The following is a 23,899-nucleotide window of genomic DNA, read 5'->3' as shown; positions in this document are numbered from 1 at the left end:
ACAAAAGTCTCCAATATTTCTGCTACTTAGCTCCCATTTCTGTCATCAGTTGATCTTCCCCAACGTTTTCTGATCAAATGTGCAATAGCAAGCAGATGAAAATGCTAATGAAAAATATGAAGCCACCATTAGAACTATTCTTAATGCGCCAACTTGATGTTACATGCTTATTTATTTGCAACAAAGCGTTGCTTTATTTTCACGTGGAAAAATTAATATTTACAGAGGTATATACTACCACTGCCGTCTATCAAAAGTACCTCAACACAGTAACGTACCAGTGAAATGAGCACACATTGTACCCTTTTAACCAGTCATGTGAAAATAAGATCTTGGCCAAGTAAATTGGCTGCAGAAACAAAGACATAACACTCAGCCTTCTGTCATAATAATTAGTAATTGTTCTTGCTGTATGTTGTGCATGGATTTATACCATTAATTATAATCCATTACAATTATTTAGAAAGCTAATAAGCAGTTAGTTGTTTAGAAGATCATCTGATCAATTGCTTTAGGTTAAGTTGTCTATTAGTCAGGTCATTATGTAAGTGCCATTCAAAAACGATGCCTCAGCAGAACTGAATTTGACTTTAAATATCTGCCAAAATGACTGTTCTATGAACCAAGTGAAGCAATAGTAAATTTCCAACTGTGATCAGCCATTCAGCTTCCTCAGAAAGAGGGTGGTAAATGGAGCAAAAGTTACCTAGAAAGGATCTGTCATAAGTCAGAGAGCAATAGGTTAAGCATGGGTAAACAATACAGTTGCCTCTACCTCTGAGGCTGAGGTCTGAGCAACAGACACATATGGATCCAGGAGTGACAACAGTCAATTAAAAAACCCTGTACCTTAAACACATTCCTTACTCATCTGTTCTCCTTCATTTTCATTAATAAAGTTACTTTCACTTATCATATAAAATTGCAGCCATTTGTCCTTCAAGCAACAAGAGCAAAATGAAACTTCAAACACCTAATTCACCTTGCTCCCAAGAGAGTTAGAAATTAGATTTTGTGAGAAATCAATTCTGTTTACAAAAGTGTGACGAAAGCAAGTTTTTCAAGTCCTACTTCTAGCAAGCTTCAGAAAGGCGAAGGTTATTTTGCCAACATATACTGGCAACTAATACAAATTTATAAATGGTATTAAAGATTAAAAAAAAATAAAAAAAAGTTTAAAAACTGAAAAAAGTTTAACAGCTCTCTTGGAACAGCTTCTTCTGCTCCTCTCTCCCCACCCAAAGTCTATAAACATAAAATGTATGTCTTAAGAACTTTTTAAAACTTAAGCTTTCCTTAAAAAGAAGGAAAAGCAACCACTTGAAGGAGATAAAGAGAAGGTCATCTAAAAGATTTGTGTTTTTTTAAGCTTTCTTTCCCCTACATATTCCTACAGTGCACTTTGTGACAGCAGTAGAGGTTGTGGAGTTAAGCAATTGATGACTGGTTATTTCATTTGGCTTGGACTGGTGTACTCTTTGTTGGGTTAGAAACTGTCTGAGTAGCCAGGCCAATAGAGTCGTGGTGAATGGAGTCAAATCCAGCTGGAGGCCCGTCACTAGTGGAGACCCCCAAGGCTCAGTACTGGGGCCAGTTCTCTGTAATATCTTTATCAATGACCTGGATGAGGGGATCAAGTACACCCTCAGTAAGTTTGCAGACGACACCAAGTTAGGCGCGTGTGTCGATCTGCTCGAGGGTAGGAAGGCTCTGCAGGAGGATCTGGATAGGCTGGACTGATGGGCTGAGGCCAACTGTATGAGGTTCAACAAGGCCAAGTGCCGGGTCCTCCACTTGGGGCACAACAACCCCAAGCAGCGCTACTGGCTGGGAGATGAGTGGTTAGAAAGCTGCCTGGCAGAGAAGGATCTGGGAGTACTGGTTGATAGTCGGCTGAATATGAGCCAGCAGTGTGCTCAGGTGGCCAAGAAGGCCAACAGCATCCTGGCTTGTATCAGAAACAGTGTGGCCAGCAGGGCTAGGGAAGTGATTGTCCCCCTGTACTCGGCTCTGGTGAGGCCGCACCTCGAGTACTGTGTTCAGTTTTGGGCCCCTCGCTACAAGAAGGACATGGAGGTGCTCAAAAGAGTCCAGAGAAGGGCAACGAGGCTGGTGAGGGGTCTGGAGAACAAGTCTTACGAGGAGCGGCTGAGGGAGCTGGGACTGTTCAGCCTGGAAAAGAGAAGGCTCAGGGGTGACCTTATCGCTCTCTACAGGTACCTTAAAGGAGGCTGTAGGGAGGTGGGGGTTGGTCTATTCTCCCACGTGCCTGGTGACTGGACGAGGGGGAATGGGCTAAAGCTGCCCCAGGGGAGGTTTAGGTTGGATATTAGGAAGAACTTCTTTACTGAAAGGGTTGTTAGGCATTGGAATGGGCTGCCCAGGGAAGTGGTTGAGTCACCATCCCTGGAGGTCTTTAAAAGACGTTTAGATTTAGAGCTTAGTGATATGGTTTAGTGGAGGACTTGTTAGTGTTAGGTCAGAGGTTGGACTGGGTGATCTTGGAGGTCTCTTCCAACCTAGATGATTCTGTGATTCATGAGAACTTCTAGCAGTAGTTGAGTCTCTAATTGGAAGTGATTACTTCTCAAAGCAAGTAGTTAAGAAATCATACAAATAAAGACTGAAAGGAAAGCACATCTTAGTCTACAAATCACAAAAAGATAAACTGACATGTTTAACTCCCTCAAAAACCTATCTGAAACTTACTGTTTTTCTACCTTCCTAACTCAAAGAGTCTGGAGAGCGTTGTTGGTGGTGGTGATAAGTAAATCCATTAGGTGGAAGTTTGCTTGTGAAAAATGGACTTTGGACAATCACCTACTCTGCTTGGAGTTAATACATCATTTCCTGTGAGGTTAATCGCGTTGTTCACCCCTCTGAAGGCAGTCTGGTCTCTATTCCACCGGTGTCTTTTAATAAGTAGCTTGCAAAGCACAAGCCTATCTCAACACACTGTTAGAGCTATGCATCATATGTGTCACTCTTGGGTCAGTTTACAAGACTTCCAAGATACTAGTTTGAAGTAGAGAACTCTCTTCGTCATCACATAGTTTTCAACTGCAGACAAACTCCTCCAATTCTCGTGGAGGAATGTACACTCAGCATTATTGCTGGAAGACTGTTCAGAGTATCCACTTATAAACCTAAAGGAAAGGTGACACTCAACTGCAAATTTGAAGCACACATTCTTATATCAACTTTGGAATAGATATGTCTGTCTACTCCAGACCCATGTGATACGTGACTTGGTAAAATACATTAGGAAGGTACATGGCACCATGAAATCTGGCAGAGCTCCAGCTGCTGTTTTGGTGTTTTCTTCAGGATTAGAGAGACAATGCAGGCAGGCATTTTACGCATAGCCACTCGAATGCCATCTCAAAATACAAATTACTTCTCAGCTGAACCAATACAGGATGAAAGATGGGATGCAATTCACTCTCTCCTATGGAGAGAAAGTAAGTGAAAGTACTGCAGAAGAAGTGAAAGAAATCTTGTGATTGATTTCTTTCATAAACTAGCTGTGCAGGTAGATAAGTTACTTGATTGTCATTTCTAGTATTGCTACTGGGTCCCAGGGTTTCCAGACAACTTGTAAAAATTAGACCAAAGACACAGGATCAAGAAAAGATACTGACACACTTAAAAATCACTGCACGGAATCATTGAATTGCATATAAAGTGGCATTCTAATTGCTGGTGGTTACCAGCTTATCTTCCACACAGCAGATGCTGCAAGCTACTGTCATTAGCATAAATTTGAGTCAGGATATAAATGAATATATTATTTATTTTCAGAATAAATGCTTTCAGAAATAGGAATTAAAGCTCTTTCCCTCCAAATACTTCACTACAGTAAAAAGAGAGGAATCCACTTCTTTCTTGTGGCACATGAAATAACAAGAGTCCAAGAAAAGAGACATGGAAAGAGAAATCTGGGAGTAAGAGACTGTGACTACAGTAAATAACTTACGGAAGTCTCCTAAAACTTCTACAGTAACCTGAGGTCAAAAATGAAGTTATCACCACATGGTAACTAGATGACGGCTGGATTAACACATGTTTCTCAAGTTGTATATCAATGAGAAACATCAAACTGCAGAGCACAGAGATGCAGAGCTCTCTCCTGAAACACAGTCACAACTCCCTCAGAAGGACTGTTAGAGAGATACTTCAGCGCTGTTGAGAGAAACTTCTACTGCTGTTTACTAAGGCAACCCCAATCTTGATGCCGCTGGCAGCACGGATGATTCTTTTCAGCTACTATTTTTCTGTATTAGTAAGTGCCCTGGTTTTGGCCAGGACTGAGTTAATTTTCATCCTACTAGCTGGTATGGTGTTATGTTTTGGATTTAGGATGAGAATAATGCTGATAACACACCAGTGTTTTAGTTGCTGCTGAGCAATGCCTGCACAGAGCCAGGCTGTTTCCTGCTTCTGGTGCTGCCCTGCCAGTGAGGAGGCTGGGGGTGCACCAGGAGATGGGAGGACACAGCCAGGACAGCGGGCCCAGACTGACCAGAGGAATGTCCCATACCATAAGGCATTGTCCAGTAGCAGCAGTGTAAGGGCAGAGATGCTCTGTGCTAGATCCTCTCGTACCTGGTGCATGAGCATACATCTCAGACACTGAAGACTAGATAATTACGTGCATGCCCCAAACAGAGAAGATTACAATCTAAGCAAGACAAAACGCAAGGCTTCCTCTTGGAATACACACTGACACATTCCCAGAGACATAACAGCAAGAAAATTCAGGCAATGATCTCCTCCTGTGCCATAACCCTTCCAGGTAAAATTAATTAGACTGTGTTGCCTTTCAACCTCAGCTGTTACACAAGGGTTCTCTTCTACAATTTACAGATTGAAAATCTGTTATTTTTGAAAACCTCGATTAAACTGAGCGTTGTTTCTTAAAAGGACTTTCATCTAAATGTACAACCAGTTCATTCTGCCTCTGTTAAAGCTTCCTATTCATGACCACCGCATGATATATTGAGGGAAAACAAAAACAAACAAAAAACACACAAACCACACACACAAAAACAAAAAACATCATACCAAAGAATAAGAAAACAGTAAATCTGCTTATTTTAAATTCTCACCTTAAAATAAACTCATCTTAGGTTTTACCCGGCAAGCTAGGTGGCATTAAAATAGTACACTGCAAAGAAGAAGTAACTCTAAGTTTTACTACTATTAGTATCACTTACTAATAAAAGGTATAAAAGAACTTTCAAATTAGACAAAGTGATACACAGCCAAATTTAACATTAACATACAAATAGGACTGTATTTGAATCACACATTTTGACAGCCACTAGGCGCTCAAAATTTAGCATTCACTCCAGTGGCACGCTATATTCTTTTTTCTGACAGAACAGTTCTCCACTTCCACAACTATATTCCAAAACAGGAATTCAAGAACAAAAAGTAATCTGTTAACACTTACTAAGGACATTTCCACAAAGAGTTTTCCTGTCCCCACTGCTACATGTTTCAACAGCTCAGGAATCCAGCCCTGGTATTTCCATATTTACTTAGACCATAAAGATTAGCATTCCAGTAACTGTCAGCAACAAATCAGCTCAGCACAGCAGCACTGGTGAGAACAGGCATGCACAAGGGGCTCAAAGTTTTAACAGCTATGTTATGAATACTTATAAAAACATACTCAACTCCTGTAAAACCGAAGGCAAAGAATATCACCAGATTTTCTTTTGTGTAGTGACCACTACCAGAAGAACAAACACTACCTCTACTGCACTCTAATGGAAGTAATGGAACAGAAATAAAGAAACATTTCTTATCTGTTATTTCATGGAAAAACAAAACAAAACAAAAAACAAAAACCACATCATACACTAAATAGCTATAGAACATTTCTAAATCAGGAAACTCTCAAGAAAACTTCTTTTGGAAACATTATAACAAAACAACTACAAAAGACTTTGCAACATTTGTATTTTAGCATTCAGCTGTAAAAGCAGTGTAACTGTTACTCATCTGTTACAGCATTCTGTACATGAAACATACAAACATACACAAAACAAGTCCTTCCCTTGGCCTGTACCCCTACACTGCCCCTTTTAACCTTTCAGCTCTTACTGCTGTAGGAATATTCAAACCACTATGAACCCATTACCAGTTCCTTACAATTCAAATTAAGCAGTGAAAACCTGAACTGTTTTAATAGCAATTTTTCAGGTTGTCTCAGAAAGATGTCAAAAGCTTTTTGACATCTTCCTCTTAGAGCTGCTGTAAGTAACATTTTCATTACCTGCATAAATAACAGCAAAAACGATTGCCTCGCTACCACTAAAAGACATCTGATCTGTTTAATAACTCCAATTCTGCAACCCAATTTAAGGTGCAAACAAACCACAAAAGAAGGTTGGTTCGTTGGGTTGTTTGTGACATAGAAAGCACATGGAGGGGGGAGCAGAAGAGAGACAGAAAGGATGAATTGGCAGAGTTTGAAATCTGGGAGCTAACAGCATACTCATGTATGAGACTGCCAAATGTAAGGACCGAGTGCTCCAAAATCATACAGAAAGAGATGACACTATGCGAATTATACAACAGAGAAGCTGAGGAGTAGTCTCCATTTGTTGTTTTTAGTAAGCCACTTGGCTGTACCCAAAAGCCTAGCACAACTCTCAGACTGACAGATGAAAAGCCATGGCCTATGCTAAAGACAACTGCGAAAACACCAAATTCCTTCTGTTTACAGGAATGCCACAAATATTTTGTACACTGTTCCAAAACCATTCTCATGTAGTACTTTACGTATTACTCAACCAGAAAAATTAACAGCTCCCTTTCCACAACTGAGACTGACCAACCTTTCAGTTTCACTTCACTGCTCTACTAAGACCTGAAGAAGCATTCTGAAGAACCAACAAGAGCCAGAAGTCTTCCTTGACAGTTATTTGCTCCAAACATTTTCCCTGGCCTGTTAATTTCTGCACTGTTACCTGCACTCCATCTTCAGCTCTTAAGTGCACAGGTGCTTTTACTCACGCTTTTTTTTCTGCTTGGTAACCACCAAGACATTTTTCTGATAAACTACTTGAAACCACTGAGACAGGAGGGAACAGAAACAGCGTTTGCTCTGCTCCACTCAACTGCTCTGACCACTAGGCTGCGATAATCTAACTGCACGTTCCCCATCCACCAACAGTTTTCTTTGAAGCTGTGGGTTTCTTCTTACAGGAGAGAGCTCCCTGCTCCAGGTTCCAAGCAGAAGATACCTACTGTGCCAAAACTTACCAGTGTGATGCCTATGCTCTAGACCAACAGGAGTCCAAAAATACCCACCTTACTGGCATTTTCTACTGGAAACAACTGTGGCTAGTGCTGCTTGCTTACATTTCTTGAAATAACATAGTTGGACTGGACAACTAACTGCAGTTGCCCAAATCTGCCAGAGACATGGATGTTTTTACCCAAGAACTGTTCTACCTACAAGCTTGTGCCTAAAGTGGGGTTTCAACCTGACCCTCTGTATCACCGCAGCATAACCCAGCCAACTAAAACTTTACAGCTCCACACAACCATATGAACCAGGATTCTGTTAAAAAGCCAGCTTATAGAGAGCAAAGACATGCCCTTTATGTTGTCGATGAATGAGGTTTCTAGTCTTAAAACACAATGGCCATAGTTTTCAGACAGTAACTAGCTTGCTGACTTACCTGTATTTGATTTCCTTCCTAGTAATTCTGCAGTTAAGCAAAATATTTCTAGACATTTAGAGTTAACAAAGTGAAATATCTTTTCAATGCAAATATCTTTCCCTCATCAAATTATTCACTCGCAGAACCATTTTTTTCCTAACATCTCACTGCTTAAAAGTACAACTTTTCAGCACGCGTATGGAGGTCTGCTGAAACTTACTCAGAGTTTTAAAATGAGGCACCCCAAATACTGCATTTCTCACAGCCTTCAACCCTTCAGCAGTCAGAGAGTTGAAACGGGAATGTCAACTACTAAAATCATTCAACACAAGAGTCAGAACTGCCTTAAAAGAAAAAAGAAAAAAAAAAAAAAGCATTCTGCTAAACATCACTGTCATCCCTCAGACAGAAAAGGAGAACTTTTAAAAACAGGCAAACAAACCGATGCTTGGCATGCATCACTAGCGCTGCTCCCGCACAGCCACAGAACAGATAACCTCCATATCATTAATTGTCAAGTTCATTTCCTAATCAAACCTTGCCAGGCACATCTCACGCAGACACCTATATTTGCAGCAACTCTGGATGTTCCGAGGAAGGCCGGCTTTTGTTAGAGATCCGATTCAAAGACGTGAAAACAGCTTCCCCGCGTGCTCGCGGACAGAAGAGCCTCTTACTCTGACTTTATACTTGCAGAGATGCGAAAGCCCAGTACCACAGCCCCGGCAGCCCCTGCGGGCCTGCTCCCTTCTAACCACAGCCGCCAGGAGCACAAAACTCCTTCGCCAAAAGCACCGGCCAGCCAGCGCACGCGAACCGGCACCAAAAACCCCACGTTTCTCACGGGTGAAGCACAAACACGTCCCGTCGCACCGGCCGGCTGCCCCTACCAGGACCAGCTTCATACCCGAGCGGCTTTGTTACTCTGCCCGAACCACAAGCCGTGGGGCTCGATGGGGGCCGTTACGAGGGGGGGGGGGGGGGGGGCGCTGTGAGGGCCCCCAACCGCCGCCAACCGCCATCAACCGCCCGCGGCCTCGCCTCGCCTCACCTGTGCGTGGCGCCGCCGCCGCGCCCGGCGCCGTCCCCGCCCCCGCCGGCTCCCATGGAGGAGCCGCCACCGCCTCGTGCTCGTGCCCGTACTCGTGCCCGTGCTCGTGCGTGCTCGTGCCCGCGCGCCCCCGCCCCGCCTCGCCCCGCCCCCCGCGGCAGCCCGCCCCCACCCTGTCCGCAGCTGCCGCCGCGCTTCCGGGGGCGCCACATAAGTCCCGCGAGGGAGGTGGCAGCCGCCGCGGTGAGGAGGGCGGAGGGGAGCGGCCGTGGTACCTCGGCTGCAGCAGGTGCGTGCAAGGCGGCGCCCCACGGCTGGCCAGGGGCGCGGCGCGCAGGGCGGGACGGGGTGGGGAGAGGTGGGGGGGGAGGAAAAAAGATCGCGTCGGCACCGCTCCGCGCATGTGCGGGCCTTGCCGCTTCGAGCTGCCTGCTCCCGGCGTGCCCCGCGTGGGGGGGGGGGGGCTGAGAGCGGCGCGGTGCATGATGGGGGTTGTAGTCTGGAGGGGGGCGTGGCTGGGGCGCGGCGGGAGGTTGGCAGTGAGGGCCACTTCCCTTCGCTTTCCTTCCCAGCGTTAGCGAGTTACTCGCCGCGCGATGGCCGCGGGCCCTTACTGCCTTACGTGGCCGTGGGCGGGCGGCGCCATCTTGCGAGCCTCCCGTAGCGCCCAGGTGCTGTAAGGTGCCCCTGTGGGGGGCACCTGGCGCGGCCAGGAGTGCTGGCTCCTGGGATGGAAAGCGCCTCGCAGTTACCGTAGTGTTTTTGAGGGAAACTGGATGTTAAAAAGCGAATTAGCCGAGTCTTAAGAGCTACCACTGCTTTGGCTAAGACACTCAAACAAAGAGGCCGGGTTATAGGAAACTTTCGATCTCTTTGACTAAATATTTTCCTTGACTGTAAAGCAGTGCTTTCTTTTCCTACTTAAAAAGTGTTGGGAACTGATTATTGATTGTATAATTACATCATTTTTATAGAGTGCTAGATAAGTTACAAATACTGGCAGAGGTAGCATACGAATTACCTGTAGCAATGATTTATTCCGAAATAAAACTGGAAGATCACATAACTTGTTGTCTTCAGATTTATTTTTTTCCCAAGATAGAGCAAAACAAACTATAAAGACCGTAGTATTGGGGGAAAAATGAGTAGGGGCTCAGGAAACCAAATATAAAGGCAGGAAGCGCACTTAATGTCTTCCTTTTAGGCAGTGATCCAGCAGTCTGCTCCAGTACTTAAATTTGATAGTTTAGGATCCTGGTCAGTACTCTAAATGCATGTGGATGCTCCATCATGTGTTCTTTCTTCACTGGTTTATGTGCACTCTACCCAGTTTTTATATCAGAAACTGACACAGCAGGAATGAAGACAACTTCTCTTCAGCTGAAGTATGAGCTGTGGTCCTGCTCAGATGTGTCTTATGGCTGTGCAACATTTTTATTTTTTAGAGCCCACAGCCATGTGCTGCATAGAGAACATTCACTGTCTCAAACAAGATGTGCATGATGAGCAAAAACTACTGAAAGAATACAGGCTGTTCTGGAATGTGTTTTCTTGCAATATGTGAAAATCTGTAAAACCAAAATGGTCCTTTATCCCAATGTTTCAGTGAGGAATTATACCTTTTGACTTCCAGATGTGCTTGGGTAACTGCTGATTCACCTTCAGGAGAAGCCCTGAGCGAAGCTTAAGTGCATATCCCTTGTAAATAGAGTGCTGGTGAAGAACAGTTAAAATAATCTTTTCTTATCAGATATGCTAGTTAATCAACTGCTTTAAAACAACAACAATAATACTCTTATCATGGTAGCCTCACCTTCCTTCCTGCTCTTATCCAATTTACCAATTCTGTCAGCTGTTTTGGCTTGTACTATCAGCTCTAAATTTCCAAGAAACTGCTCTGCCAGCCAAGATTGCTAGAAACAGTGCCATGTTCTGGCTTCAGTCCTTCCTATTCTGAAACACCCTCTTTCCTGGTAGAGAGGGTTGTACTGCTAAGCGTTTTATCTGTACAAGTTCTCTCAATTAGGAGAGAACTGCTTTAAAATTGTAATGTTGAATGACAAGAGACTTGGCTGTTTGTGAAAGCCAGGTCTTGCTTATGTAAAACGAAGTATTCAGTGGGGCAAAGGTCTTGTCATTGCTTGAATGTGAAGTTCCTGGCATTCATTTGATGTTGATAACACAGCCCAGCTATATACGAGGAATATGATATTCTATAAATAACATACAGCATTTCACTTTCTGGGAGAAACAGTGTGACTAAAAGCAGACATAATCACGGTAGAGCTTTTTACCTCTTTCCAACTCCCCGTATAGTAAAGGCAGTGAGAATCTTGAAATTGGAAAATAAATATCCTGACTTACACATTAAGCTTTCAAATAGCATCACCGCATGATGAAATTGCATGGATGCTGGAGTGACTGGATATTGTCATTTTCCCCACAATCATGTGCCACTTAGCAGATAGGGCAGACAGGCTGATTATTGCTTTTAGCAGGCTATGCATTGCCACACTGTGTAGTCTTGGGACGCTGCAAAGATAAGGAAGAAATTTAGCGAATGCTCTGGATAACGAGCATTCATTAAAAAATTGTGACATGGCAGACTCCAAGTCTGATCCTGCTCTTGTAGGAGGCAATTAGAGCAGGATCAAAGAGCTGCTCCATCTACTTGTTTATTAATGGAGGAGCAGATCTTAAAAAACAAAAAAACACTGAAATCACATAGTGTCTGCATGAATATGTCTGTCTGTCATTAACTGATAATTATTTTGAGGCTACTCATGGTAGACCTAAACTTTTCCTGCCCCAATGACGTATTTTACTAATGATATTTTAGTTTTTTAATATGATCAGTCAGCCCATGTGAGGGAATTAACTGCCTACTTATGTGCAGAATCACATTTGGGACATCAGAATCCAGTTGTCAGACAAATGAATGACAAAAATAAATTTGTGTCAGTCTCTGTCTGGGGAGTTGGTTTCTCTATTTGTCTGTTTTCTCATCAGGGTGGCTATTGGGACACGTTTAATTCCTAGCACACCTGTATGGGGAAGCTATCCAAATGTTTAAGAATAAGAAGAGCTATTTCTTTCTGGTCTCATTTCTTTCCCCACTCTGCAATGAATACAGTGGAAGACTCCATTGGTTCAGAAGTTTTAAAATATATGTTGACAAAACTAACTTTGTATACAACAAAGTAGTGTGTTGAGTAGTGTTCCTTATCCTTATCGCTCATGTTGATGACGGTGTAGGTTATCAAAAGCAGTGCAGTGGGTGGTGTGATAGGCTCTCGGGCACAAAGCTTGAAAGATACGAAGCAATTCATGGGATTAAAATACAGCTGCCCTAAGCTTACTGGAGAGACAGCTCAGTTGGATAAGTCAACGTGCTACATTATCAGGATACCTCTGTTTGAACTACAGTAATCCAGTAAATTAAACTAGTCTAAACTAAACTAGGAGAAACTTGAAGATATGCTACTGTGGCAGTTGCTCCATCTGACAAATACTGTGCATTTTGTGCAGGTTAGCGATGGTACGCAGTGGAAAAAACGGTGGCCTCCACCTGAAGCAGATTGCATACTACAAAAGAACGGGGGAATATCATCCCACCACGTTATCAAGTGAACGAAGTGGAATCAGGAGAGCAGCCAAAAAATTTGTTTTCAAAGGTAAACATATAATTTCAAACTAACCTGAAATTTTAATTTTTTAGGTGAAGATTTACCAATACAAAAATTGAAAGTGCTATCTTGCTCTGCAGCATGCTGTGATGTTAATATATATCCTTCATGAAACACACAGCCTGCCTATCCCACGTTAATATATAACAGAATGTTTGCAGAAACACAACTTGCTTTAGTCCTTACTGGAAAGGTTTTATGTATCTGTCTGAAAGCCAAGCCTTGTTTTAGATACTGCATTTGTATCCATTGCAACCCGTGATTCATAGAACTGCAGGAGGACAAGCCCTGGTCTGCAGGTATTGACAGGGAATGTTTGGCCCTGGGCTGGAGCACCCTGGATGTGGGCAGCAATGCAAGCATGGGTTTGCTGTCTGTCACCTTAGAGTGACTCCCCACCCACCCTAGCTTTGTTATATCCCCATGAAGAAAGCTTCAGGTATTGAGCCTTCGTGGTTTGCTGTGTGCTCGATCCCATCAAACCTGCCCAGCCTTTGCAGAGAAAAAGCAGAGAGGAGTTAAAGCTGCGGATCACAATGTATGGTTACTTGGCAGGCAGTCAATATGCCTCATAACACATCCTGCTCTTCCTTCTCACTCCCAGTGCTAGGTTTAGTTTCTGCTGGACTTCCTGTGAGAACATAGTTTGCATTCTGACTTGCCCTTGTAACACCTCATGCCCAGATTAATAAATATTGGTGAACCCTTGGCTCTTGGGAGAAAATAGTTAAAAAGAAAATTCAAACAAACACACACACACACACAAAAACAAACAAACAAACCGACCACCAAAAAAACACCAAACCTACTGTCACACAAAGGTAAAATGAAGATGGCTTACTAAATTCTATACTGGGTCATGCCCAATAGTTTACTAAACTAAACAACTGCAGAAGGCAAAGCACTCGTGTATAACTTGTTGGTATTTTTCTTTCAGAAAATAAATTGTTCTATGTCGGAAAAGACAGAAAACAAATGCGCCTGGTAATTGTTTCAGATGAAGAGAAGAAAAAGGTTCTTGCAAAATGCCATGTAAATGCTGCAGGCACTCATCACGGTATATCAAGGACACTGACTTTAGTGGAATCTAATTACTACTGGACCTCTGTAACAAATGATGTCAAACAGTGGGTATGGTTTCGTAGCTACAGGATATTTTTTAATGTAGTCTTTGTTGCAAACACTTTGTAATCATATGACTTTGATACGGTAATCACCCATACTGCTTCATGATGAGGAAACATAAGCTTACAATCAAACTTTAAATGGACTTTATGCCAAAGCACAGTGCTTTCTTGTTATTTTTCTTTTTTTTCTTTTATTCTCAACCTTGTAGCTTGCAATATATTAGCCAGTGGTGGGGAGCCATACTGCATTTCAGTATGCAGGGCACATGGGGTCTTCGGGAGGAATTTCTTTGGCAAGCTGTCTTGCATATGTTCATTAGGATACAGTGTACCATCCCCGCGGTGTACTGCTGGCTAGAGTGGCTGCTGGCAGATGAAAAATGGCCTCTGCCTTCGAACTAGGCATGTTTGGGAAGCAGGTAAACAAATTGCTGCTTAGGACTGTTCCTTCTCCTCCTTTACCCAAATATACGTTGACATAATCCCTAGGCAGAACTTGATCCTTGAGCAAACCATATGTAAACATGTTCCTTGTGGCAAAATTATTGCTGCTATCAGCTTGCTCTATCACCTGAGTATTTAGAGTCCATGTGCAACTGTAACATGAACTGAAAATGAGTCTTCGCTTTCACTTCAGACTTAGAAAAGGGGTTCTGTCCTGTAGCTAAAGCTGACCCATGTTATGTGTGGCAGGTGGTGCTTACTGCCAATGTTTGACAGCCACAGCATACACAATAGAACCAAAAGGGAAATGATTGGGATTTTTTGCTTTCAATCCAGATGTTTCATACTTCCTTTAGTATTTACGGATGATAATTTTAAAGTTTATACTATGGACTTGAAAGAGCACAGTGCTTTCAGGATGAGCACAGTTCATCCTGAACTGCTGTGCATTTCCTTCTCCTAGCCTTCACTATTGTTTGGTTTTGTTTTGTTTTTATCATGGGGCTGAAAAACCTAATGATAAAAATTCATAGGAAAAGATAAAATGAGTTCATCTGACGTTGCCTGGGTCTGATCTGACTTAGAGAGGAATAATGGAGATTTATGATATTTTGTTGTTGTAAACCTTCAGCATCACTTTTTATTGACAGCATCTCCCCTGGCTTCTGCGCTAGGTATATGCGTGCCAGCATTGCCAAGTGGCAAAGAATACGACCACCACCACACCCAAACCGCATCCTATCAAAGCAGAGGACCCCTGGACAGCAGTCACTGTAGCCCTAGTGGGACCTTTTAATGTTACCAACAGAAGCCACAAGTATATCATAATCATGATAGATTTGTTCACAAAATGGGCTGTTATTTTGCCTCTGCATGACACTTCAGCAGCTGAAATTGCTAAGGCAATCATCAGTGTATTTTTCTTATATGGACCACCTCAAAAAATGCCTATTGATCAAGGGAAGGAGCTTGCTCATCAGGTATGTCTTTACTGAGCTTTTGTTTGTTTATTTTTGAGAAAAATACACCTTTTCCCCATATTAAACTTACATTTTAGACCAGTCTTGTGGGAGGAAAAAAAAACAACATAAATCTGATACCTGAACGTTTATTTTCTTTAATCAAAAAAAAGTAGGTTCAGAAATTGACAAACTGATTATTTGCAATTGTAATATTTATATAAATAAATTATATAAATATATATAAATAAATAAAACAGCATTTCTCAGGGGTGTTTTCTTTTGGTAAAGAGCAAAAAATATGTAATGTGTATCTTGTCACTTAATTGAAGCAGCTCAAGCTTTCACATACCAACATGTTGCTGTATTTCATCTGTCAAGTATTTCATATTGCTCAGTATAGCAGATAGGCCAATGTCAAAAATATCCTTAGATACAGTGATAATGAAGAACTTCTCACTTCTTGATCCCTTCAGAGATCATGAAATCATGAGGCTATGATATGGAGAAAATGACAAATCAAGTTAGTGGCAGGAGTGCTTTTAGAAACCACCTATTACTGGCTCCAGAGCCATACTGATTCTTTTAGCTCTCATTACTGAGTATGGACAGTTATGTGGGAATATGTATAGAAAAGTTTGTGCTCGGTCACCATCTTACCAACAAAATAGGTAGAAACTTTCAATAATTGTCTTCTTTTTCTTTTTAAGATAAACAAAGAACTATTTGCACTGTTTGGAATGAAACAAATAGTATTGTCTTATCCTCAGACTGATGAAGTAAATGAAAGAACATGCAAGACAATCAAAGCTTTCCTTAACAAATACTGCACAGACCATCCAAATGATTGGGATGAACATTTGTCTGCTATTGCCTATGCTTTCAATTTGACTAATTTGGTAAGTCAAAGTTCTTCCTTTTTCGACTGAAGTCCTCCAAAGTACCTGCAAAACGGCATGTTAAATTTGCTTGCTTTCTGCTCTCCACTTAAACAGGAGCCAGATCAAACCACTCCCTATTTCCAAATGTTTAATCGTAACCCGTATGTTGTTGAACCGATGAATGTATGTATGGAAGAAGACAATATGTTTGCCAAAATATTTGAAGCAACCAAAAGAGCCAGTCAAGCACTGGAAGAAGAGAGAACCTCAGATTGTCAGGTAAATGGTATAATTTCAAATTTAAATAGGAAGGAGACAGAAGAGAGAGAAGATGGAAAGATTTGAAGTTCGAAGTATAACCTTTAGCAATACATCTTTTTTATTTTTCTTCCCTTCGGCCTGGGATCCCTAGATTCCAGTGTACATATGCTTGTATGTATGTGGAAGGAGTAAACTTAAGAGGGGAGACCTATTTCCAGGAGATTCATATTTGACTTAGAGGGGTGCGTATGCATGGAAGCTGAAAAACATTGCCTATGGACTATTGACTTAGAACATGAAGATAAAATCCCCTTTTACAGAACTCCCCAGCTTTACGCATTATGAATTACATCTAAAGACGTCTAATATTTTTGTTTCTGCATTATTAAACAATGTTATGAAAATACATGATTACTTCTGGAAAATGTACTTCACATCTATATCTTTTGCAGGTGGAGAAAACCTCTTCAGAAGAACAGAAAACCAGAAACAAAATCACTGTCAAAAAGAAGCCAAAGCAATTAAATACCCTTCAACTTAAAGTTGGTCATGAAGTCCTCAGACAAAGAAAAAACTGGTGGAAAGATGGTCGTTTCCAGTCAGAGTGGGTCGGTCCTTGTATTATAGATTATATCACAGATAATGGCTGTGCAATATTAAGAGATGCTACAGGATCCAGGTTGAAAAGACCCATCAAGATGTCTCACCTCAAGCCATACATAAGAGGGTCCAATGAAAAAGGTATATACATGTGTATTTTGTGTGTGTATATATATATGTATGTATGTATTTTTAAGTTTTGCTGTCATGTCTTGGTGTTAGGTGAGTTTATCACAGTGAGCAGGTATCATTCAGTCACTAGTGTGAACTAAACCACTGGATAGCAATGTAATCAGTTTTCATTAATGAGAGCAGTGAGTGTGAGTGGCTTCAAATCTATGCAGAGCATGGAACAGAGCTAATGAATCATGTTCAAAGTTGGTTTAAAAATAGTTTCTATTAAAGTTGCTTTTAGTATGTGGTTTGGCCCTGTTCATGCTGGCTGGCCAAAACATGTGAGAAGTATAATTCAGCTGAACTGCATTCAAAGAGCATTTGTTAACTCCTGTGTTCCTGTTTTGATACAGCCAGGATTCACATTCATTTTCCTCATGAAATGGGAATGTATTTTTTTTGCCTTATCTGACTAGTATATATGGTACCTGTTGTTCAAAAATAAATTCTAAACAAAAAGGCCTATTTGCTAAAACCTTAAAAAACAAAGACTACCTCAGAGAGCTGATTTTTGAAGAGTTTGTTTTAAATTTCAGTACTGAAGAGGTAAACAGGTTTCTTGTACCAGAGCAATAAAATGTCATGCTCAAAAGGAGAATTTGCAGAAATTCCCGAACACTTGGGAAATCAACTGACAATGTTTCTCTTACACATTCAGAGTACTCTTTTGCAATGGTGCTGCCTTAATCAAGCAACAGCAGCTGTTTCTTTTCTGCTGATGCTATCTTTGGGTCATTTCAGGCATTTGGAATAAAAGGAGTACTCAGTGTTTGGAAGACTTTTGTTTCAGAACTGCTTTGTTGTTCAGGGTTCTTGAAAAGAAATTCCTACCCTCTTGGCATGTGTGGTTAAGTCCTAGTTCTTCAAAGTGCATAAACTGTATTGAGACAGCCATCTCTTCCATCACCTCCTAAAACTGAGGAGCATGCAAGTCTGAAACTAATTCTGGAATTTCACATGGGAAGCTGGTATTGAGGTCACTTGTCAGCCTCTATTGCAGCTAGAGTAAACAAAAACAGCAGTATCACATCACTTCTCCTGGACACTGCTCTTGCTTAGACTATCATTCTGTGGCTTCCAGCTCTTTGCTGAATTACTGAGCTGTGAGGAAGAAGTCACATGTGTCCTGCAGGCAGGTCCTCTCCAGTTGCTGCAATAACTTTGGTAAATTGTAGCACTGTTTGCAAAGTTAGGTGCAGTTGTCTTTCTAGGATTGGTGTATAACACCATTACCAATAAATACTGCAGAAGCAGAAAGTAAATGGAGAGTTTCTTCCCTTTCACAGGAAGCGACTGAAGATTAGTTGTTTGACACAGGCAAAAAAAAAAAATTAAAGGATTGTGAATATTTATCAATTCTAAAATTATAGTTTTATATTCATACATATTTACATTGTGCAGAAACGTAAACTGGACTGTGCTAAGTAATTGACAGGCCTTATCAAATGGCCTAACAGAAGTCAGGAAAGGGAGTATTATTTCATTACAATAAGGGTAGTGAAACCTGGCAGTAAATGACAGCTTTTTCATCTGTAAAGAAACACGCCTATCTTTGTAACAAAGGACCTCTCTTTATGAGCAGGGGTGGACTGTTTTGTCTGCAACTTATTTACTATTCCTCCTGCCCTCCAGTAACAGTCTGTTGGCTCTTCCTTTGCATAACCTTGAATGGGAGCAAATCATTTGCAGTGTTCTCTGTGAAATATATGTGGAAAAAGTGCATCTTAGGTGAGGTATCTGTGGCCTGTAGGTGCTATTAAGTATTTTGCTTACACTTCAGATTTTGGAGCAGGGTATCTTCTCTGTATAACACTAGAAGTGTGGATTTAGTCTTTTTTCAGCAGGAAAGACAAGCCTTGGAAATGGAGTGCTTATTTTTTTACACTATTTGAAAATCTTTTGCAGGTAAGAAGCAAGGTATTTTTCAAACCTTTTGTAACAATCTTGACCTAAAGATAAATCTTGAGCTGGTGTGTTGATATGTGCTCTTGGTATAGGCATTACAGATTAAAAGTCTGTGTGGACCTGGGTTGTTGCTTACTACCCAGATGTTTGTATAGCCTGGCAGAGGTTGCCGGACACCTTGTACACGTGTACATCTGTGTGTCTGAAGCAATATTTTTTTCTTGTTTGAATGTGGTTTACTTTAAATATTAATCTCAAGAGAATCCCAGTGGTTCCAGTGCTCAAATGATTCAAAAGTGCAAGTAGGAAGATTGAGGACACATCTGTCAAGAAACATAACTTGCAAAGGAAATTGTAGCCCCTAAAATACTTGATTTGACATGAGGGTCCTCATCTGAGCAAGAAGGTTGGCCCTAAGTCATCTCCCAAAACAAAAGTATAAACCCCGTGAGGACACTTACCCATTTAATTTGGCTGGTCAGACTATTTTTATTTTATTTGAACTCACTTGGAAAAATCAAACATGGCAAGCATATGTTAGATAGAAGATAAGTTCAATAGTACCATACAGTAGCAATCAACATTATGGTCTTTAAATTCTATAAAAGTATTTTATTTCTTTTTTATTTCTTAAAGTCTATTGTTTTGAATTGTGATTTTCCTAGCAATAGTTAGGAGATGACACATTACTTTGTGAGTTGGTGTACAACACGGAAGAATCTGCATGCCTGTTCATGTAAGGTGTTATTAGTTCAGTAGCTGACTATGGCAGGCCTCAAGCTAGTCCACTGACGTAGAAAAAAAAAAAAAAGACAACCCTTCTTTCTTAACATGAAGTACTGCAAGCATTATTTTATGGATATGTGAGATGCAACCAAATATTTGGTGCTTAGTGAAATTAGGAAATCCATATAATCAGATTCCTGCCCTTCAAACTTTCTTGTCGTCTTACAAAAATAGTTTTGAAAAGTAAGTTGGCAACTCACTATCATTTAATTACGGCTTTCAGCAAACTAGGAGCATCTACTTTAATGGGTACTTTTATTTTGCAGGCAACCACTACTTCTTACAAGGTGCAGTAGTTGTTGACCATGATTATATTGGCGTATCTGAAAGATCTTATAATCCAAGCCAGCAAGACCCTATTGCTGAAGGGGAAATAAATGCCTATGCGAGAGGAGTCATGTCTGCTGCGCAAATGCCACCTTCAGCCTGCAAAGACCAAGATTCAACAGATGGTAAACATCAGTCTGAGGCGACAAAAGATCATTGCATTGAACCAAACAATGCAAAGCCAGAGCAATGGCCTTCACCTTGCTGGACGCTTCAGACCAAGATAGAAGACACTTAAGCAAGTGGTCTCCTGTCATATTTCATTGGCAGTTTGGAGCACCTGTGGCAGACCGAACAGTTCCAAATTCCTCAGCCAAATCCACTTTACTCTATGAGTTTAAGAATACTGCAGGTATTCAGTGGTTAATTTACATGGGTATTAAGAAGCAATCGCTCTGTTAACGAAATGTAGGCACAACCTAGTAAAAGCACATGTTCTACTACTGTCTGAATTTAAGAACACTGCAAGTGACCAGTGGTTAATTTATGTGGGCATTGAGAAGTAATCACTTGATTACCAGAAGTACTGTCACAACCTAGTAAAAGAGTAAGTTTTCATCATGCATTTGCATTCCAATTTTTGCTGGTAAAATGGCAATATGGCCCAACCCTACCGTTACTGTCTCAGGACACAGCACATCATTTCACAGTAACAATGTTTTCATTAATCCTTACATGACTCATTGCTAACATGCAGACATATTGTGGGATAAATACAACCTAAGCAACTTAACATAAATTTTTTCTCCCCTGTACAAACGTAAAGAACCTTATGTTGTCCTTTTCCTATTACAGAACTCTTTCTCATTCTTCCTGAGAAGCTGCAGTTTGTAACTTTTAGTCTAACCCGCCATTCTAAGATCTCACAAAACAGTAAAGCTGCCAAAATCAAATACAGCGAGTATTTTGCATATGAAACAGTGAGGCCTTTAGCTGCTCCTTGCTCATCAAAGCTCTGCTAAGGAGAGCTATTTCAGTTCCTTACACGTGGCAGAATCTTAACAGTGGTCAGCATTCATTTGTGCTTTCCTCACAAACATCTGGTTTCCTTGACTTCTTTCCAGATCTAGCGTAGGTTTGGAGATTTCCACTGATAGTTCTCTAGGAAAGGTGAGGACCAGTGTTGCTTATTCTCTGAATTCCTTGAGTAAGTTGTTACAGGCTAGGACTTCCCGCAAAGAAGACTCTATTTCATGGTAAGATGAAAATATATCTACTACTAAAGTTACGTGAACAGGAACTCTTTCACGTGGAAAACTGATGAATGCAAGCTGGTTCTATTTATAGAGGAGTGACAGGAAGAGGAAGAATGCTAGTGTAGAGAGCTGAATTTAGAAATACAGCAACTTCTGTCAGATGGCTGAGGAGGACTTGCTTATCTTGCTCTTTGAATAGCCGCATTCTGTCATCTTTGCTGCTGGATGTCATGCGACATAATACAGGTGGCTTTTAGTTAGCTTAAATAGCTGGTTGTATTGCTATAGTCTTTTGACAAAATCTAGAAAAAGAAAGTATTATTTATTAACGGTTTTTCAGCTAATCTTAGGTAAAAAGACTTTGTCCCCAAGGCTAATTAGGTATCTAGCTCATGCAGAAATTCACACCCATTGTGCAGTATGCCTACAGTGTCATGGGCCTGAGCTGTGTAAAAGAACAGCTCAGCACAACGGTGGTATTCCAGCATCTGATCTTAAAACCCCTCTGAATGTGCTTAATTCTCAGTACTTTTTCCCCCACTGAGACTGAGAAGGCAGTTGCGGAGAGGCAGCTGGGGATGTGGGTTGTGCAGAACAGCATGCAGCACGCAGGATTTGCGGTGGGTGTGGACAGCAACACAACCTTGTATTTATTTATTAACTGTTGCTACCTGCAGGCTGTGCCGCCCTTTGGGGACTGCTGCTCTTCGGATCTCTGCTGTAGTGCAGTCAAGATAGTAAAGTAAGTGGGCTTGGGGAAATATGCTTATTGTCTTAAAAAAAAAAAAAAAAAAGGCTAGGGAATTCTGTGAAATTACATTGAACTTTTTACAACAGAAAAGAAATGCTTGCAAACAGGACATAATTGGTAACTATGAGCATCGGCCTTACTTGGATTTTATTATTTTCCCCCAGTAGTGAGCGCTGTGGTCACACAGTATTTTTTCTCTGGAACAGCAATTTAAAAAGAACAGCCAGTTCAGGTGCTGTGCCCAGGTTCATGGGTAGCGGCGATTCAAGTCCTGAACTTCCCCGAGCAGCCAGAACGGTGGCTACCAGATCCTTTAACAGAGACCCAGGTTATTTAAACCACTCCCTCCTCCTTCATATCTGCCTTTATTTCTTCCACTACGCAGAGTGATCACTACCCAGAGTGATATCTGCTAGGATGGCTTTATATTGTTAGATGCATTGTATGTGTGTGAAATATATATGTGTATGAAGAGTGTATGAAATATATATATATGTAATTATATATTATATATATTTTTGCTTTACCTTCCCTGTTCCTTATTCATACACAGTTCAGTGGAGCCCTTTTCTGTGGTAGGTGTGCAGGGGAGCAGGGGTAACAAGTGCTGTGTACTTGTTATAGCTACATTGGAGAGAAATAAAATGCTAAACTGGCAGTGGACAGGAAAAACAGTAACTATTTAACAAATTGTGTAATGCTGATCATTCAGGTTTCCTGGTAATTGCAATATACTGTGTTAACAGGCAGCCATTAGTGTCTCTTGGGTGCTCCTAAACAGGCCTTCTCTGCACGTGGGAGGTTTACTGAAATAAAATACATGAGTTTCAAGCTAGCAACTCAAAAAGCAATCACTGGAAACTGTGAAAAAGGTACCACCAGGAAACCTGAGACATTGCTAGCAGCAGGCTGTGGCTGGTACGCTGAGGGAAAGCTTGCAGCTCAGCCTAGCAAAGTGCTCCTGAGCATGTGCCTGTGCCCGCAGTGAGTCGTCACCACCAGCTTCTGGCTCGTGTTTTGACCAACCTGCATAAAATTACTAATGCTCATCTGTAATCATCTTCTCTGCTGGCACACAGGTCTGATTTATGATGGGATAGCAGCGGGAGACTACTGTTGTAACAGCGTTCATGGAAATTCCGTTTTCATGTAGAGTGTTCCCCCTCATGACCTCTTTCTCAGAGAAGAGGAATAGAAGGGAGCACAGCATGAAGGAAATGACAATTCGCTTGTTTCTTCCAGCACAGGAATATAAGCGTTTTTCCTTTGGGTTTGCTACTACCACTGATTACCAGCTACCGTTTTTTTAAATGAAAAACATCCCAGAAAACAAACAGAAAACAACAATCTTTCACTAAAAGTCTCCTATACGAGCACTCAAAATATCTCAGTATGAAATAAAAACCGTATCTCTTATTTGAATACTTTCTGAACTTTTGTGTAGCATTTGCCCATTTTTTGCGAAAGTGCTCTTGCATTCCAGCTTCAGACAACACTTGACATTTTAAAGTTTTTTCCCTCCTTCTCCCTAGAACTGAATGTTCCCTGCTGGAGGACAGGGATGAGTCATGATTTGCTTTTCACAATAAGCAGTTAAATCTTCTGGAAACACTGCTTTTGAGATCTAGATAAGTTTCCTTTATGCATTTGGGTACAGTATCTGTCTGTATCAATGACCTTTAGTAGCCGACATCATTTCTCTAATGACCTAGCATCAAACATCTGTTTGCACAGTAACCTTGGTATTTTCAAAATAGGTAATGGAATATTTTATTTTTATTCTTATGGCAGTTGAGTGGGTGCTTTCAATTAACTTATTGGAGTACCTGAAAATAAAACACGCAAGCCCGCCAGTGCCAGAAACTCAGCACATCAGCAGCTGTCGTCATCTCGTAGCTTGAGAGCATGCTGCTTGCCTGTGCATTCCACAGAAGAAAATGTCACCTTAGAAATCCCTAAGACCAGACACTTCAGTTAGAAGGCTGAATAAATGAGGGGGAATTAGCAGTGTCTTCAGGAGATAATAGGTTTTACCTCTTCTATACATCCTGGAAGACCTATGGGCCTACTGC

At 41.2% G+C, this 23,899-nt stretch overlaps 2 protein-coding genes across 16 annotated transcripts in view; one reads left to right on the top strand and one right to left on the bottom strand.

Annotated features, from left to right (window-relative positions):
• PPIP5K2 (diphosphoinositol pentakisphosphate kinase 2) overlaps positions 1 to 9,121 on the bottom strand; it is a 52,516-nt gene extending 43,395 nt beyond the window's left edge. For 11 of the 14 annotated variants that reach the window (XM_066988459.1, XM_066988463.1, XM_066988464.1 and 8 more), the window contains exon 1: positions 8,731 to 8,863. The gene's annotated coding sequence lies outside the window, so the exon portion shown is untranslated. Of the gene's footprint in view, positions 1 to 7,899; positions 7,919 to 8,586; positions 8,641 to 8,730; positions 8,864 to 9,005 lie in introns of those variants that run through there. The other 3 variants (XM_066988460.1, XM_066988461.1, XM_066988462.1) reach the window with 3 other exon arrangements.
• GIN1 (gypsy retrotransposon integrase 1) lies at positions 8,873 to 23,243 on the top strand. 2 transcript variants are annotated; one of them, XM_066988477.1, is made up of 8 exons: positions 8,873 to 9,019; positions 12,259 to 12,404; positions 13,354 to 13,547; positions 14,662 to 14,967; positions 15,717 to 15,845; positions 15,942 to 16,106; positions 16,541 to 16,829; positions 19,820 to 23,243. In XM_066988477.1, the coding sequence occupies exons 2-8, from the start codon at positions 12,266 to 12,268 to the stop codon at positions 20,116 to 20,118; spliced, it is 1,521 nt and encodes a 506-aa protein (XP_066844578.1). In that variant the 5' UTR covers positions 8,873 to 9,019; positions 12,259 to 12,265; the 3' UTR covers positions 20,119 to 23,243. The 2 variants fall into 2 exon arrangements, with proteins under 2 accessions (XP_066844578.1, XP_066844577.1); XM_066988476.1 differs by having other exon boundaries at positions 8,874 to 9,019; positions 15,657 to 15,845.
• Positions 23,244 to 23,899: the final 656 nt, after the last annotated feature.

The sequence above is a fragment of the Anser cygnoides genome, chromosome Z (assembly GCF_040182565.1).
Source record: "Anser cygnoides isolate HZ-2024a breed goose chromosome Z, Taihu_goose_T2T_genome, whole genome shotgun sequence".
Lineage (NCBI taxonomy): Eukaryota > Metazoa > Chordata > Aves > Anseriformes > Anatidae > Anser > Anser cygnoides.
Note: the sequence above shows the minus strand (reverse complement) of the source record. Positions and strands in the feature narration are given on the sequence as shown.